This window comes from Lichenostomus cassidix, chromosome 29, assembly GCF_008360975.1.
Source record: "Lichenostomus cassidix isolate B80296 chromosome 29, HeHo_3.0, whole genome shotgun sequence".
NCBI lineage: Eukaryota > Metazoa > Chordata > Aves > Passeriformes > Meliphagidae > Lichenostomus > Lichenostomus cassidix.
This window is the reverse complement of record NC_139509.1, coordinates 277,385-293,443: the sequence shown is the minus strand read 5'-3', so window position 1 is coordinate 293,443 and position 16,059 is coordinate 277,385. Positions and strand designations below refer to the sequence as shown.

At 47.4% G+C, this 16,059-nt stretch overlaps 1 protein-coding gene across 3 annotated transcripts; it reads right to left on the bottom strand.

Annotated features, from left to right (window-relative positions):
• Positions 1-16: 16 nt before the first annotated feature.
• On the bottom strand, positions 17-14,553 carry CERS5 (ceramide synthase 5). 3 transcript variants are annotated; one of them, XM_085041401.1, is made up of 11 exons: positions 14,156-14,552; positions 9,837-9,942; positions 8,698-8,828; positions 7,766-7,823; positions 7,183-7,233; positions 6,542-6,634; positions 6,215-6,343; positions 5,504-5,610; positions 3,826-3,982; positions 2,795-2,824; positions 17-1,235 (listed from the first exon to the last, which is right to left on the bottom strand). In XM_085041401.1, the coding sequence occupies exons 1-11, from the start codon at positions 14,353-14,355 to the stop codon at positions 1,083-1,085; spliced, it is 1,215 nt and encodes a 404-aa protein (XP_084897527.1). In that variant the 5' UTR covers positions 14,356-14,552; the 3' UTR covers positions 17-1,082. The 3 variants fall into 3 exon arrangements, 2 of the variants coding, with proteins under 2 accessions (XP_084897527.1, XP_084897526.1); XR_014846400.1 differs by having other exon boundaries at positions 1,208-1,235; positions 2,795-2,892; positions 14,156-14,553; XM_085041400.1 differs by lacking the exon at positions 2,795-2,824 and having other exon boundaries at positions 14,156-14,478.
• Positions 14,554-16,059: the final 1,506 nt, after the last annotated feature.

Below are 16,059 nucleotides of genomic sequence, written 5' to 3'. Positions count from 1 at the left end.
AACACATCACCCCAAGTTTCTGAAGCAACTTTTAATTGGAGATAAGAGTAAACAACAGTATAAAATGGTAAGAACTGGAGAAGTTTCCAAAATTCTGCTCCTGATTGACCGTTCCATTGCCCCCAAGTACCATTGAGTAAAAAAAGAGAAGTAAAGCCCACTGTGTGGCTGCTCTTCCAGCCCTGGGTTCCTCCACAGCTCTGACAGCAGAGCAGCAACAATCACTTGTCTCAGAGTACAGGACCAAAACATCTCATTTTTTGGAGAATTAAACCCAGCCCACCAGTTCTGATCCTCCCTCCCATCCCAGCTTAGCCAACTGAATCCAGTAGGTCTAGAGAAGTCTTCAAAACCACAATCTGCAACAGGAAGAAAACAATTTAAAAGGCCTGGATTGTGCTGGTTGTCTCAGGGGCAATAGACCACCCCCCTCCCCCCGGCAGAAGGCTTTGGTCAAGACTTCAGAGGGGTTTGCAGCACCAAAAGAGGCAGCAGATGCTGGCCTGGTCCCTGGTGACAGCAGAGATGAGCAGCTGGGACAGCCCCAGCAGCCCGCGGCAAGGCAGAGCAGTGGTTCTGGGCTAGCAAAGTTCAAAGCTCGGCTGGGAGGAGTCTCTGCCTCACGCAGGGCAGTTTGGACGTGGAACCTGCATTGTCTGTGCTCTGAAGTGGCTTCTGGAGTGCATCGAGGGCTGCTGCAGCTGCCGGAGCGAACCGTCACTGCGTGGCACCGAACCCTGCAGTCCAAACCTGCTCTGCCTTCAGCTGATCCCAGTAAAAACCAGTTTGTCACAAACAAAGACACCTCTGCAAATATCAACAGGACTCAGGGGATTTTTTTTTTGTACTTCTCAAGTACAAAATGGCTTGAAGTGAAATCTGCAGCTTTGTTTTCGCCCCGGTCGTTGGCTTCATCCCTTGTGCCGTGCAAAGCCTCTGACTGGCCAGGGTTGTGCCCATTTCGGGTCTGCTGGAGGTTTCTGGGGAAGGGGTTTTGATTAAAGATCACTTGGGAATGTGGAGCTCAACACAACTAGATATTGAAAGAGAAGTTCGTGTTTGCTCAAGGCCAGCCCAGGGCCTTACTCCTCTCCTGTCCACTGGCCGCTGGCCACGTGGCCATTCAGGCGGTTGGAACCGTTACTGGAAGTGCTGAAAACTCCTTTTGTGCTGTTGGAAGTCACTTCCTCCTCCTCAGAACTGGTCTCCACGTCACTGCGGTCATCCTTGGACACCTAAACATTGCCAGTGGAATTGGGTGGTGGGAGAGGAGAAGGGGAGTTGAGAAACGGACAGAAAGCAGCAGTTAGAAGGTTGTGTCCAAGGGATGAACCACCTTCAGTCACATCTACCTCTACACTTGAGCCTGGGTCAGGTCAAGCTCCCAAGAAGGAGCCTGTAATCACATTAGCAACAGGACACTGAAAAAGGCAGTTTGGAAAGATGAGTTCCATTTTCCAAATATTCTGTGTATCACTTTTGTTCTCACCAGATCCAACGACACTAAAGATCTGGGGTTGTTCTTGTCTTCCAGGAGCTCTTCCCTAGATCAGTTAAAGGCCATTTTCCTAAACAATTTGTCTTGAATAAAAAATTTCTCAAGCCACAATCACCAGTGGGTTCGATGACCAAAAACCAGGAATGTGTCTGTTTGAGAACATTTTGTCCTCCAGGGAGCAGCTTTGCCATTTTAAAAATTAACCAACTTTATTTATCACATCACTGCTCAAATAAAGCACCTCTGTTTCCACAGCCTGTGCTTCATCTGGGAGGTTCCCTTTAGGAGCAGGAGCCTGGCTGGACAGGGGGATCAGAACAAAGGCAGTGTCTGACCCAGCAAACACTTGCTCGGAACAGGGGGAGCCTCAGCCAGGGATCCCCGTCTGCTCAGAGAGTTATGCCTTAGCTCAGACAGGGCTGCAAGTCCAGCTGGATGGCACTTTGAACGTTGCCAGGAGCAGTTTGGTGCCACAGCAGGGCTCTGCTCCAGCCTGCAGGGCCACAAGGGGAAGGGAAGAGCTCATAAACTCAGCCCCAGCTGCAAACACACCCTGGGTGGTGGCAGGTGCCAGATCCAAACCTCACAGTGTGAGCTGGCCTGGGGAGAAACCTCTGCTCTGCCCAAGGAGCTCCTCACTGCCCTCACTCCCCTCTCTCTGCAGCCAACAGCTCTCAGTAGCTCCACGTGCAGCACGCTGGCTTGCAGCTTTCCAAGGAGTCCAGGATTTCATCCTGCTCTGCTCTCAATCAGGGCTAGAGCTCTCCAGCAGCAGGAAGTGGTTGAACTCCAGGGAAGATCTGGCTGGAAGCCAGGTGAAATTAATGATCTCCAGGAGCTTGTTGGATGACCTGGCTTCTGCCTCTTGCCAGAAACTCTCCTATCTTTCCCCAATCTCCTGCTATATTGGAAGTTCAAAGGGTCACTGGAAGGAAGCAGAAATCCCTTGAAATTTTTCCCATTCTTGGGGGAGAAGTGACTGTTTTACTCCTTTTCACAAAAAGGTGTAAATTCCTCCTGCCCTTTCCCCTCAGTGGTGCTGATGAGGAGCAAAGACAGAAATCGGAGTGTGTGGGTGTGAAAAAGCAGAAAGTGAAGGTCGTGCAGGAGGTGACAGCAGGTGAGAACAGACCCCAGGACACTGCTCTGACCTTTGGAAAAACCAGTATTTTAGCACTGTCAGGACCAGGGAGAGAAGGAGAAGGCACCAAAGCCCCAAGACCAGAGCTCTGCTTTTGTCTTGGCCTCAACACAGACGTGTGTCAGTGAACAAACAGAACCCCAGGTCACACTTACATGCACAGGGTGAAACTGTCCAGCTCCAATCTGGCACAGAGAAAAGGAGAAAAGAATGAAGGAGACAGAGCTTAGAGTCCTTTCTCTGGCTAGGTCACCTGGACAGGAGAGAACCAAGGAAAGGGAAAAGGTGTAGAACTCAGGATACAGAAACAGCTGCAGAGAATGAAAATCAGGCATTTACAGCAGCAGCTGTGTGGAACAGATGAAGAGCTTGTACTCTGAAACCTGCTTGCCCCCAGAGTCAACAGTATTCGGATTTTTCAAGGCCACATTCCATGTGCAGGGGCAGCTAAAGTCAAACACAAAATAATGCAGAGCCGTCACAGAAACCCAGATCTGAATATCAATATCTGGTAGGAAAAAGTATTTGTGCTACTATATCAGCTTTTTTTGCTGATTTCATAGAATCATGGAATGGTTTGGGTTGGAAGGACCTTAAAGCCCATCTTGTTCCACCCCTGCCATGGGCAGGGACACCTTCCACTGCCCCAGGCTGCTCCAAGCCCTGTCCAGCCTGGCCTTGAATTGGATGATCTTTAAGGTCCCTTCCAACCCAGGCCATTCTGTGATTACTGACAACCAGCAAACCCCACTGCATCCCTGGGAACCTTTCCCCTGAGTGCACTGGCAGCCACAAGCCAGTGAAGATGCACAATACCAACACATCCCAAGGACCAGTTGAAGTTGGAAATCATCCTCTGTGTTCATCCTGTTGTCCAAAAGAGAGCCTGCTGCCACCTTAAACTGCAGAGTGTGTAACAAGTCTGCCATAAATCGCTATTTTAGGGCATTTGAACATACTGGTAAATTGAGTTATTTCCCTGAATGCCCAGGAGAGACTTCCTGCCTTTGAACACACCTGGGAACTCACAATCACAGAGCAATCAAGGTAAAAAACTGCCATTTTTGTGAACTCCTGACGCAAGTACCTCAAGAACCAACAGCAGCCCTCACTGAAAAACCCAACTTCTCATGTTCCTCACCAGGGCTTGCAGGAAGGAGGACGCAGAAGCCTCCCTGAGCCTTACCTTGCCCCGCACCAGGGCCTTGGAGGCTGTGCGGATGATGAGGTAAGACCAGATGATATGCAAGACCTGCAGGGTCACCAGGAGCCCGTTGAACAGCCACCAGGAGGGGTAGGGACCGATTAACTCCCAGCTTTCAAACAGGGTTGTGTTCAAAATCCTTAAAGAGATCCAGAAACACATTTCAGATGGGCTGTGACTGGAGGTGCCAGGCCAGATGCACAACAGTTTTGTCTCACTGAGCATCTGCTGCTCTGCTCCTGCCACAGTCAGGAGACACAGCAAAGCTCATTAGGAACATCTGAACTGAGTCACAAACAGAACATGTGAATGTGCTGCAGTTTGGTTACACACATGGATCTGCTGCCAATTTCCTTCTCCAAAGCAAAAGCATTTATTTATAACAACATCACAGGAAGTGATGTCAGGCTGCTCTGGTCACCAAAACAACCATTAACACCTTCCTGCTTGGGCAGCTTTCATCCAGATTTAAGATCAAAATTGAATAAAAAATAGTGTGGGCACAGGAGTAGGGCAGGGATTGTTCCCCTGTGCTGGGCACTGTAGGGCCCTCGAGTGCTGTGTCCAGTTTGGGCCCTCAGTCCTGGAGGGCTTTTCAAACCTCAAGGATTCTGGTATCAGGAAGGAATTTTGCTCCCAGAAGGCCTCTCTCCCTCCCTGGCTGCTCTTCTCTTCCGTCAGAGTTTTATAGATTCCTCCAGCCAGGCTGGAGGACTCAAAACTGCTTTATTTATGACCCAAGCCTTGTGTTTCTTTCATTACTGTTTTGCTGTTCTTGTTGCTGGGAGTTATTGCCAGTCCTTAAACAATTTAATAAACACTTTAGATTTTATGATGCAGAGAGGTATGGAGAGACCTTTAACAGTGACATTAATTTCACACAGCTTTTAACATTTCACGAGAAAAGCAAAACAAGCCTTTTAAACAAGAACCAAAATCCCCCAAAAGGCAGCTCCAGAAATATTTAACTCATAGCAGGATTATGAAAGAATTAAATGCAATTCCAGAGATCTGTTGATGTTTTACACTACTGATTAGGGAAGGGAATACACATGCAGTGGAACAGCACAGGATCTGCAGCACTGCTGCAGCTTGCCAGATTACTCTGCAAGGCTGAGGAATGACATTACAGCCAATGGAAAACACATTAAAGATTTACAGGATGCTGAGCACTGGTGTGAGCTAAGAGCATCCCCTCACGACTGCAGCTGCAAAACAACTCTCGTCTGTCCCTGGAAGGAGCCCATGGAGAAATAAGAATTAAAGCTCTTCTTCATCCAGAGTCCTTTGGTGCATTTACTGGAAAATAAACGAGAGCTTTAACTGCAACCCTGATCCTTAAGTGAAAGGATTGTTGCTGCCTGCCAGGCACCCGAGAAGAATGGGAATGCCAGGTGTCCATGGCCTGGGAAATAAAAACATGCAGTAAAATGGTGTAACCAAACTGTCACCACACCCAATAAATGGACAGCAGCTCATTAACCAAAGCACCTCTCTAGATCTGACCTACTGAGGTGAGAGGGAATCTTGTTATGGGATGATTCTCTCTAAGCCATTTATCCAGGATTTTACCTCCCAGGAAACTTCAGACCTATTTCAGGCTCTGAACAGTCACGACAGGCAAGAGAACAACCAAGACCTCGCAGCTCCAGGTGCTTACCAGAAAGGGTAAATGCCCAGCCGGGTCACGATGAACACAACCCCAAAGAGCATGAAGAAAGCATCACACAGACGTTGGTACTTGGCATAATTGGCCAGTTTTGCAGCCTACAAGAGACAAGAAACACGAGAATATTATTTCCTTTGTGCACTCCTGTAATTATCCAGCTGGAGAGCTGCAAAAACCTCTCAATCGCATTTGTACAGTTTGGAACAACGAGGGATAATTATTTTGTATTAATATTATTATACAATTATTTATTATATTTGGTCTTACAAGAAAGATGGGATAGACTATTTACAAGGGACAAGTGACGGGACAAGGGGAAATAGCTTCCCACTGCTAGAGGATACAACTGCATGGGTTACCAGGAAGGAATTCCTCCCTGTGAGGGTGAGCAGGCCCTGGCACAGGCTGCCCAGAGAAGCTGGGGCTGCCCTTGGATCCCTGGAAGTGTCCAAGGCCAGGCTGGACAGGGCTTGGAGCAACCTGGGACTGTGGAACTGGAGGATCTCTCAGGTTCCTTCCAACCCAAACCATTCCATGGTTCTGTGCCTCTCAGCACTCCAATGATTTGGAGGAAAAGCTGACAAGGCAGGATCAGCAGCACAAGTTCCACAGCACGTTTAATGCAGTTTATCAAGAGTGGGAATGTCAGCTTGTTCCCCTGAGATCACATCAGCATTAGGGATGCAAAAATTGGAAATTCACCTCCAAGAGGAAATCGGAGGCATCGTGGAGGCATAGCACCAGAGTTCCAACCCGCACCATGTTATTCATGTACGAGAATGTGATGAGTCCAATCGTGGCCAAATGATGGACAAACATGATCAGGAAGTCCTGGGAACGGGAAAACACGAATGAACACTCTTTGGTTGTCACACAAATGCAAAAGTTTGGAGCAGAGCTGCCCAACTGAGCTCCTGGTGTCACAGAATTTGGTTCAGGCTCTGACTCCACACTCATCACACTCCCACCATCTCCACAAAAGCTTCCAGAAAGGTCTCTCAGCTTTGGTGCAATTCTGGTTCATCTCACCTTCCGTTTAATGTCTGTAAACTGAGAAAACATGAGGGACCAGTAGAAGGCCAGCTCCAAGATATAGTAATAATAAAGCCTGGATGTTAGAGGCTGGAAAACACACAGAGATAGCACAGTTAGAAGACAAAATAATTCAAAATTTACATTAAAATCACTTTTTTCCTTCCTCCTTTTCCATCCCTCTTTGTTCCTCCAGAATTGCTGAGGCATAAGTTAAATCATTAAGGTTTAATAAAATAAGCTTAAGCAACAGACATCTTACTCCAGGCTTACTCACACAAATGTAATTGTGTGTTTGAACTTTCTTCCAAAGGAGTGAATTCCCTTGTCAATATTTACAAGTTCTACTGAAGACTCCTGGAGTACAAAAACTCTGGAACAGACTGTTGGTCTCTGTACAGTAAATAAATAAACTACCACTAAGATTTTATGCCTTTCTCCCCACTTTTAATAATGTCATCAGCAACTAAACATAAAGTGAATATGAGTCAAATCTGAGGAAACTCTGTTGTTGCCAAACCTAGCCAGGATGTAAAGGCACAAAGAGTAAATCCCAGAGTTTTAATCCATTATCAATACCAAAAATAAAACCAGAAATTGTCCAAAAAGTTGAAATTTAGGAAGTGCTCCTCTCGTACCTGGAAAGGGTAGTTGTACCAGCACTGTCGTGTGTCCCAAAACCAGGGTGCCTGAAGGGAACAGGTAAATTTTTATTATATATAAATGAGAAGTAATACAAAACTTCAGTTTGTACTGCGTGTTTTCCTCCCCAGCACCTAAAGGCAGCTGAACCTATAGCACGTCTTCACTGAAATTTTACCTTCTTTCTGCCATTCAAACTACATTTATTTTAAAAACCCTAATGATTTAAAATCTAATTGGTGCTGTCAACGGGAGTTCTACTGCAATGGGAATTGCAAAAATGATCATACAGCTCTACTAGTAATAAAGACCCAAGGAGATGAACCTGTATCCCTCCAAGAGGGAGAGGAGAAAAAAAGCAGCAGCTTCAAATAGCAAAAAAAACCCCAAAACTGCCCTGTTTTATCCATCATTCTGGGGTAACACAACGAATAATTTTCTATTATTCCCAAAAGGACAGATCTGTATAGAAGCTTCCCCTTAGTGTAAAGGAGATCCTGAACAGAACCCCCAGGATCCCAAATCAGGGATCATTCAACTGCAACCACACAGAACAACAGGGGGGACAGAGCAACTCACCGTCCAGAGAAACCTGATTCCATAAGAAAATATACTTAAATAAAATGTAAATCTCCACCTGGAAAAAGAAGTAAAAAATATACTTAGGAAGACATAGAAGCAGGTTCTGGTTAACATTTGTAAAATTAATTGAAATAATTGAGAAAATCCCCAAATCTGACACCTGAAAAGCTTTTACCTGCTTTCATTTCTAAACATTTCAGGTAAGACTTACTGAAGAGTCAATAAACCCATTGAAGAGTTTTCACACCACACATAAGTTTGCATCAACAGCCAAGTTTGAAATTCAGGGTGAACATGCATCACTCGTATGCTTTAAGAGACAAGATAACAGCAAGCAAAGCTGTTGTTACCCAGAGATATCCTAATGTACGTATTTGTCCCTCTTACCTTGTGGCTTTAAGAAGACAAAACCATACTGGGGGAAGAATTGAAAGTTACTGGAAAGGAAAGAAACCAGCAGAGGAGAAATAAGTCAGGAAAAAATATAGAGGTGCTACTGCACTACAGAGGAAACTGCAGGAGCTCAGGAGGAACAAAAGATGGACTGAACAGAGAAGAAAAGGAAGCCAAAGGGTGTTTGTAACTGGGAAAGCCAGAAGGTCATTGCTGCAGCAATGGGAACAAGCTCTGGGAAGGAATGCGGGAGTGTTCCAGGGGATTTACACCCAGGGTGGGCACATGTGGGCAGACAGACATGGACACCACATGGACACATGTGCACATTCAAGTGTCATGCAGGACCTGGTGCAGTGTCTAAAGCTGCTCAGCACTCCTGTGCCCCGTTCTGGTCTCTCAGGCCCACCCACAAAATATCTGAGAGTTTTAAAACCTCCTTTACTTCGGCCCTGGTGTGGCAGAGCAGCTGCCCCCAGGCCCAGCTAGAGAACACAGCTGGAGCTCTAAGATGAAGCCCCTGTGCACAAACATACATGCTCTCACAAAATTTAGTGAGGGTGGTGGGTTTGTCCTGGTTCCTCCGATGCCGAAACCAGCGCTGGATCTTTCGGACATCCCAGTCCAGCTGCTTGGACAAGCCTTCTAACCTTTTTCCATCGGGAGACTGAAGGAAAATGAAACAAATGTAATTTCTCCCACTACTCAACCTACTCTCAGTGCTGCATGGTAGAAATGGTGTTATCTCTGTTATCAAAGTTAATAAATGAAAATATATTTGAAAAATGAAATACTTCTATGACAAATATAGATATAATATATCCCTGTTCTCTGCCTGGGAACTCTACTGGGAGTTTGTCTGAATGAACACCAATGGATTTATCAAAGTGAACCAAACCTGGTAACTCCCTCTACAATGGCCCAGGAGTGAGATAATTCAGTGTCCTTTTAACAGGGAGCTCTACCACCGAAAGATGATAAACACATTTTACTATTTGAGTTACATACAAACCCCAAAAGCTATGCAGAATGTTGATTTAACACAAAGTCATCAGTCTGTCCAGCTGAAAAGCAAAATCAGAGTAATTTGATTTTCAGCATGGACACCACGACTGTCCTGTCACTCCATCTGGGAAAGCACCTCCAAGGGAATGCAGAGCTCCCAGCTCAGAGCAGCAGGGTGTCAGGGGCACCCAAAGCCTGACTCTCCAAACCCAAGAGCAGACACAGCACACTGGGTAAGTCAAAGGTTTCATAAGCCAGATAAATTCTGCACAGCCCGGGACCTTCTGGGCTTTCTAAACATTAATTTCAAGGACATCCCCTACATTAAAGTTATCCCAACAAAAGGCATCAGGGCCTGGGTATTTTTCAGTTTACATGTCATTCCAAATGCCTCAAAACTTCAATGTTCCCACAAGGCCAGTTTTAGTGAGGTTTTTATAGAATCTCCCTTTATCTGCTCCAGTACATGAGATTCAGCATCAACATATCTCAACAGAAGACCTTCCATTTTGTAATCTTTAACGAAAATCTATTGCACATATTCAATATTGAATAAAATACAGTGGAATTCAGTGCTCCACCAGAAACATGGAAGCACAAAGTCCCCCCTGAGACATTTCCAGGCCTTCGTTCCCTTTGGAATGGAGGAGGAATTTGAAGAGTGACTCACCTTAGTGATGGATGTAAACACTTTCTCTAAAATTGCATTGGGCTGGGCTCTGTGAGGTCCACTGTCCTGAATGCCAAGGTTTATGGCACATGGCTTGGCAATAAACCTGCAAGAATTCCCCAGAAAGAGCTGGATTAAAACAAGGTATTTCTTTCCCTCCTCTGCCTGAATCTCAAGGACCTAGATTTGTCACCATCTGCAAAACCTGGTGAAAAAGCTTTTGAAATCCACCACTTCCCAGGTGAAGAAATTTATCAGTCCACGTGGTAACTGCAGACAGCACATACTGTGCACACCAGAATGAAAAATTAGATCTTAATGCCCCTGGCTTGTAAGGATCCCAGTGTGCTCCCAGGGGGATTCTCATTCCTCAGAAATAAAATAATAGACTGATAGCAGTCTGCTGTGAACAGAAATGCTGGAGATGAAGCCCTAAAACAAAGTATCTTATTTCCAAAATAGGCCTTGGTGTCACACAGCTCAGAAAAAAGGGAAGTTCAAGTGACACAGCTCCCAAAAGAAACTTTTTTTAAAAAAAAATCTTTTTGGTTGGTTGGGGTTTTTTTGTGCAGGTATTTTTTTTTTTTGTTAGTTGGTTTTTTTGTTTGTTTGTTTTTTTGGGAAAAATAAAGTGACTTGTTTCCATCAGGACAGAGAGGAAGATGCAAATTCCCCAGTCTGAAAGATCCCTGATCTCAGGATCTCATCCATCCCATGTGTTCTGTGTATTCCAAAAGCTGATTTAGCTCCTCCTAGATTTTATAGCACAGACTCTGGAAACAAGCCTGGGTTTGCAACTAAAACGAATATAAACATGCTCAAAATTACCAGGTTTTGCTGCACGTTTGTGTCAGAATGGGGAAATGGCTGCGTTACCTGACATGTGAATTGTTCCTCTCCTGCTCGTGGGCAAAAACGAGGCTTAAAGGAGCAATATTTAGTATATTCAATCGGTTATTTTGAGAAAGAACCTGTTCCTCAAACCAGTTTTGAAAAGGACTCAACATTTGCGCCATTAAACAAAAAAAATGTACCATTAAACCATTAAAACAAAAGAAAAAAGGCAAACAAAACGCAAAACCTTACAGGAAACTGATCCTCAGCGGTAGGCCTCCTTCACTGGGAGGCTTTGGGAAAATGATGGATGTTTCCAGAAATCAGAAGGTGGGGGAGGAAATAAAAATCAAGAGGAAGGTGCAGGCTGCAGACACTGCTCAGGGCTCAAGCACCTGGTGATGAAGAGCAACCCAAAGGCCACAGACATCTCAGGGGCACTGAAACTGCCAGACACCAACACGGACAGGCACTGGAGGCAGGAGGTGCTCCAGTCACAAAAACGGGAAGGAAGAAGGATGGCAAGGATTTCCTCAGTTTTAAGGAAGTCTGACCCAGTTGTAACGGAGCTTCTCCAGCTCCTCAAACTCCATGCAGGTGACACCTGGCCTTCCCTGGGCTCCTGACCACTGAGGGATTCACCTGGGCAAGGGGAATTCTCCTGGCTGGGCACAGCTGGCTCTTGCTCCTGAGTTCACAGCCACACTCCAGCTGCTTGGAGCACTGCAGGTGGCACAGGAAGCCAATGGTCAAACCTGTGCGCAGCCAGGAAAATCCCAAGCTGCACTGCTATTTAGGTAAACTCACCAAGGTAAACTCACACTTCAAACTGCTGTGGCACTTCCAGTTTTTGGTCCCACAGCAGGTTTTCAGATGTGTTTTGCACTGGATCCCACAATGAGAAAGTTCTGCAGTCCCCAATATAGGAAAAAATACTGCCCAGAATTTCCTTTCTTGGGGATTTTCAAACGGAACAGCAGAAGACCACGAGTGACCTGACTCGCCTGAATGCTGGCCTTGCTTTGAGGAGAGGATTGGACACGGTAACCTTGAAAGATCCCTTTTAATCTAAACGATTTTATGATTTCGCAGAAATCTTAATGGCAGCAAACTATGCCCAAGGTCAATTTACTGCCACACCTTCCAGCAAGAAATTATCATCACACAAACACTTCTATTAAATCTTTATCAAAGGGATCAGCTCACACCTGAGCCTACCAGCCACCTTTTTCACACTAGTTGCTAACACAGACTGATTTTAAAACCAACATCAATTTTCAAGTCCAGACTCATATGTTGTAGCAAATAGTTCTCAGGCATGTTGTGCCTCACAAAAAGGCAGAATCTTTCTTTATGGAACATTGCAGTTTGGCTGGTGTTGCCATAATCTCTCCATTTTGCTGTGTTAAGATTTAACCACTCATTCCACAACAGACCTGATGAAGTAACAGCTAAAATCACCTTTTTCTCCCTCTCCCCAGCTGCCCACAGACAGACTAACGATTATTTTGTCAATGGCATGATGCAAAAGGTTATTTCTAGGGGAATTCACTAACAGAATTGTGTCAGTGTTACAACTGCTGTGGCACAAAGCACTTCCTCACACAGAGGGGCTACAAAAGGAGAGAGAAAAGAAGCAGCTAAACCAAAAGAGCTGCACGAGTCTGTAATTCAAATTCTGAGTCACCACATCTAACTGCCAAATGTGTATCAAGGAAGACATTTGACACAATCAAAGCCTGAATTGGGATAAATGCACCACAGGAGTTTATTGAGACAAAACTCAACTTTTATGACATGTTCAAAGTGGCTGGAGGAAACAGAAAGGAGTTTATTCAAAGATATGGACTTTCAAAATAAACACACTAGAAACGGCCTGGGATGTGGTGCCACAATCTGCTTTCACTTTGGGACACCACTGAGACACAGCTGACATCAGAACAACCCCGTCAGGAACCAGAGCTCGGCCTCTGCGTTTTGCTCTGAGGGCTCAGGAGCTAATTCGTCATTTGACTCCACCCTAAAGTAACACCACGAAAGACATTTCATAAACCAGGGAGACACTATCAGGACAAAGTAAATGCTGCCTGGAGGACTGTGCTGCCAGGCATGGTAGGATGCACTGCATCTCACCCAACAACTCCAGGAAAAGAGAATATTCTGCACCTCTTCCCCAGACTGACACTTGGACTAAGAACCTCCCTATAATATCCTTTTCAGGGGTGTCGTGTCTCACAACCTGCTTTCCTCATGTCCTGGCAAGTACCAACATTTGGCCAGGACCAGCAGCACACCAAGCTGAGATGGGATTTTAGCAGTGCCACATGTGTTTCTGGGTCCTCTGCACTGGTTTTCTGAAGCCTTTTTTTCCTAAGGGCAGAAAGATGGAGAAAAAAGAGCCTCTCAAGTTTCTCTCCTCTCTGCTGACCTGCTTCCTTTTCCTCTACATTTGCCATCTTCTTACTTCATCCCAACCACCTCTTCTTAATTTCTGAAAGCTCAGGAAAATTCACACTTCTTGAAGCAAACTCACAGAAAAAAACCCACTCAATTCCCACTCACTTTAGTCCTGCAGCCCTTTTCATGCTCAGAAATATTTATGGAATCATGGAATGGTTTGGGTTGGAAAGGACCTTAAAGCTCATCCAGTCTCACCCCCTGCTATGGGCAGGAAAACTTTCCCCTAATCCGGGTTGCTCCAAGCCCATCCAACCTGGCCAACTTCTGTCCTCTCAAGGCAGAAATTTAAGATTAAATCAATGTTTAATGAACTGCCTGAACAGCAACACAGGGTGTCTTGGTGCGCTTGACCTAAGGGTTTCCTAAGTAAGCTGCTTTACTAATTAGCATCTCTGCCACCCACACACTGCGTGTGGCTGTGGGAGATGCACACCACACACCACACACGGATCTACCTCTGCCCCAGGGCTGAAGTTCACATGTTTATGGATGCCCAGGTAAATGAGGACTTCCGTATTACACCTGTTTATGGGCAGAGATGACGATCTGCACTCACATCCATCGTTCCTGAGGCAAGGGAGAGCCACAAAGTGTTTAATAATCCACTGGGCCATGCGAACGGGCCCTGTTTCCTCATCCAGGAACTCAGGGAAAGTACAATAAAGCACACACGGAAGCCAAGTGCGGAGCAGCAGCAGCCGCCAGCTCTGTCCGTCACCCCAGCGAGGTCCAGGGCAGGAGCAGGAATAAAAGCGAATTCCTATATAAAACACGGGATTTTTCTTGCACTGTCTCAGCACCGCCAGACTGTAGGTGCTCGACATCTAGCCCCACGGGCTTGTATATGTCGCGACAGACACGACTCCCGCGACAGATCCCCGGGATTACACAATGTCCCCTTCCCACGCGCGAAGGGCCTCGCGGAGGCCCCGTAAGGCGAGGGAGAATCCCCCGCCGGGCCGCCCCCGGTGCCTCCCGGTGCTCCCCGAGCGCGGCGCCTCCCGGCCCCGCCGCCCCGCGCTCACCTCTCAAAGAGCAGCCGCACGGCGAAGATGCCGAGCGCCAGCGGAAAGGCGGAGAGGACGTGAGCGGCCCGCGGGTACTGCAGCCCGCTGCCCGGCGGGCCCGGCTCGCCGGCCAGGTCCGCCCACGTCACGTTGTGCGGGAGCCAGAAGCGCTCGTTCCAGAACCAGGCCCGCAGCGCCGCCGCCGCGGCCGCCGCCATCTTCCGCCTCCCGCCGCCGCGCTCGGGCGGCCGCCACAGACACGGGGGGCGGGCCCAGCGCCAGCCCCGCCCCTCTCCCCGCCCCTCACGGCGGCGGCGAATCGCGCGGCGGCCGCGACCCCGACGGGGCGGCGATTGAACAGACAGCGTCCCTCATCGCCTCCAGCCCCCGCCCCGGCCCTCCCGCCGCCGCGGCCGCACGGGCGGGCGACACAGACAGAGGGCCCGGGCTGGAAGAGGCCGCGCCTCTCACCGCATGGCCGCAGCCCGTAAGGGGCGGGACTGGGATAGAGCAGGCCTCCTTTTGCATCACCGCGCCCCTTCGTGCATCGCCCGCCGCAGCCCACAGGAGGCGCGGAGCTGGGGCGACAGCACGTCCGTTATCGCCTCGCCTCGCCCCTCCCTGCGGTCGAAGTTCTGGAGGTCGCCACAGCCACCAAACGAGACCAGAGGAGGTACTGCCCCTCACCTGCACACCTCACCCCACCCCTCACTGCGGCCGTCGCTCACAGGGGCGACATCGTCGCTCGCGGCGGTTCCGCCGAGCCCCTCGCGCGGACCGTTAGCTTGGAGCATGCGCAGTGCGGCGGCCCGGCGTTCCCGCCCGTGGGGCGCGCGCGGGCTCGTGAGGGAGAGGCGAGCGCGCGCTCTCGCCATCGCCTCAGCGCTCCGTGAGGAAACAGAACCGCAGTGACAGAAGACAGAGTGACAGAGGACACGGTGAGAGAGTCACAGAACCAGAGAAAAAAAATGACAGAACCACAGGGTCACAGAATATCCTGAGTTGGAAGGGACCTACGAGTCCCACTCCTGGCCCTGCGCAGGATACCCCAACAACCCCACACTGACACGGCCGTGATGTTGATGCTTCACGCACTGTTGAGCCCTCGGGGTTTCCACAAGCAGAGACGAGTTCGAAATTATAAAAGTCCTCAATATAGCAAGACAGGGCAGCAAATGATCCATCATTCGTTTAATGGCTCTTTTGGCATCTGTCCAGTGGAGAACAAATTGAATGGCCCATTAAGCATTCAAATACTATGATAACTAATAGATTCACGGATAATTTATGATCTATTCACCTTTTTTGGGGTTTTTTTTATCAATGACTTTATTTAGAAGTACCCCTTGTGCTATTTTCTCCTTGACGATGTTCAGCTGGTCTGAGTGACCAGGTGAGGGTTCGTGTATGTCAGAGGCTCACTGATGCCTCTGATTTAACTAGAATTAATGATTTTCTGATTAAATTCTCTGGTAAGTTCAACCAGTATTGCTTCAGTATCATGTAACTGGGAAGGCACTGTAAAATTCAATTGTGTTTCCTAAGAAACAAGCAATTGGCATATTCCATAAATCCAAGTCCATGACAAATAGTCTTCCTTTCCAAATAGCACAGTTTCCAATCAGAGAGATTTCCTGTTGCTTAGCAATTTGAGGAAATCTGATACTAAATGGCTTTTGTAAGGAAGAGAGAAAGGTGACAGAAACAGCTTGGGTTGCACATCAGCTTTTTTTAGTTTTCCCTCAATCTGTACAAATCAAGTCTTACTTCTCCATTTAAAATAAAGGAAAATGAGCAGTAGGTTGTGGAACTGCTAACACCTTCCAAGCAGGTAGCAAGCTCTTTCCTTCTCTCCAATATCCATGTCATACACATGAGCATTTCCTGACGCTGCTGCAGGATTTTGACTGCATCGCTTCTGG

What these genes read in the sequence shown, in the direction of transcription:
- CERS5 (XM_085041401.1), bottom strand. Translation starts at nt 14,355, where the DNA reads ATGGCGGCGGCCGCGGCGGCGGCGCTGCGGGCCTGGTTCTGGAACGAG. An exon ending in GTGCGGCTGCTCTTTGAGAG is followed by an intron (nt 9,943 to 14,155) that starts GTGAGCGCGGGG and finishes GAATTCTTGCAG; the next exon opens with GTTTATTGCCAAGCCATGTG. An exon ending in ACTAAATTTTGTGAGAGCAT is followed by an intron (nt 7,824 to 8,697) that starts GTATGTTTGTGC and finishes TTCTTTTTCCAG; the next exon opens with GTGGAGATTTACATTTTATT.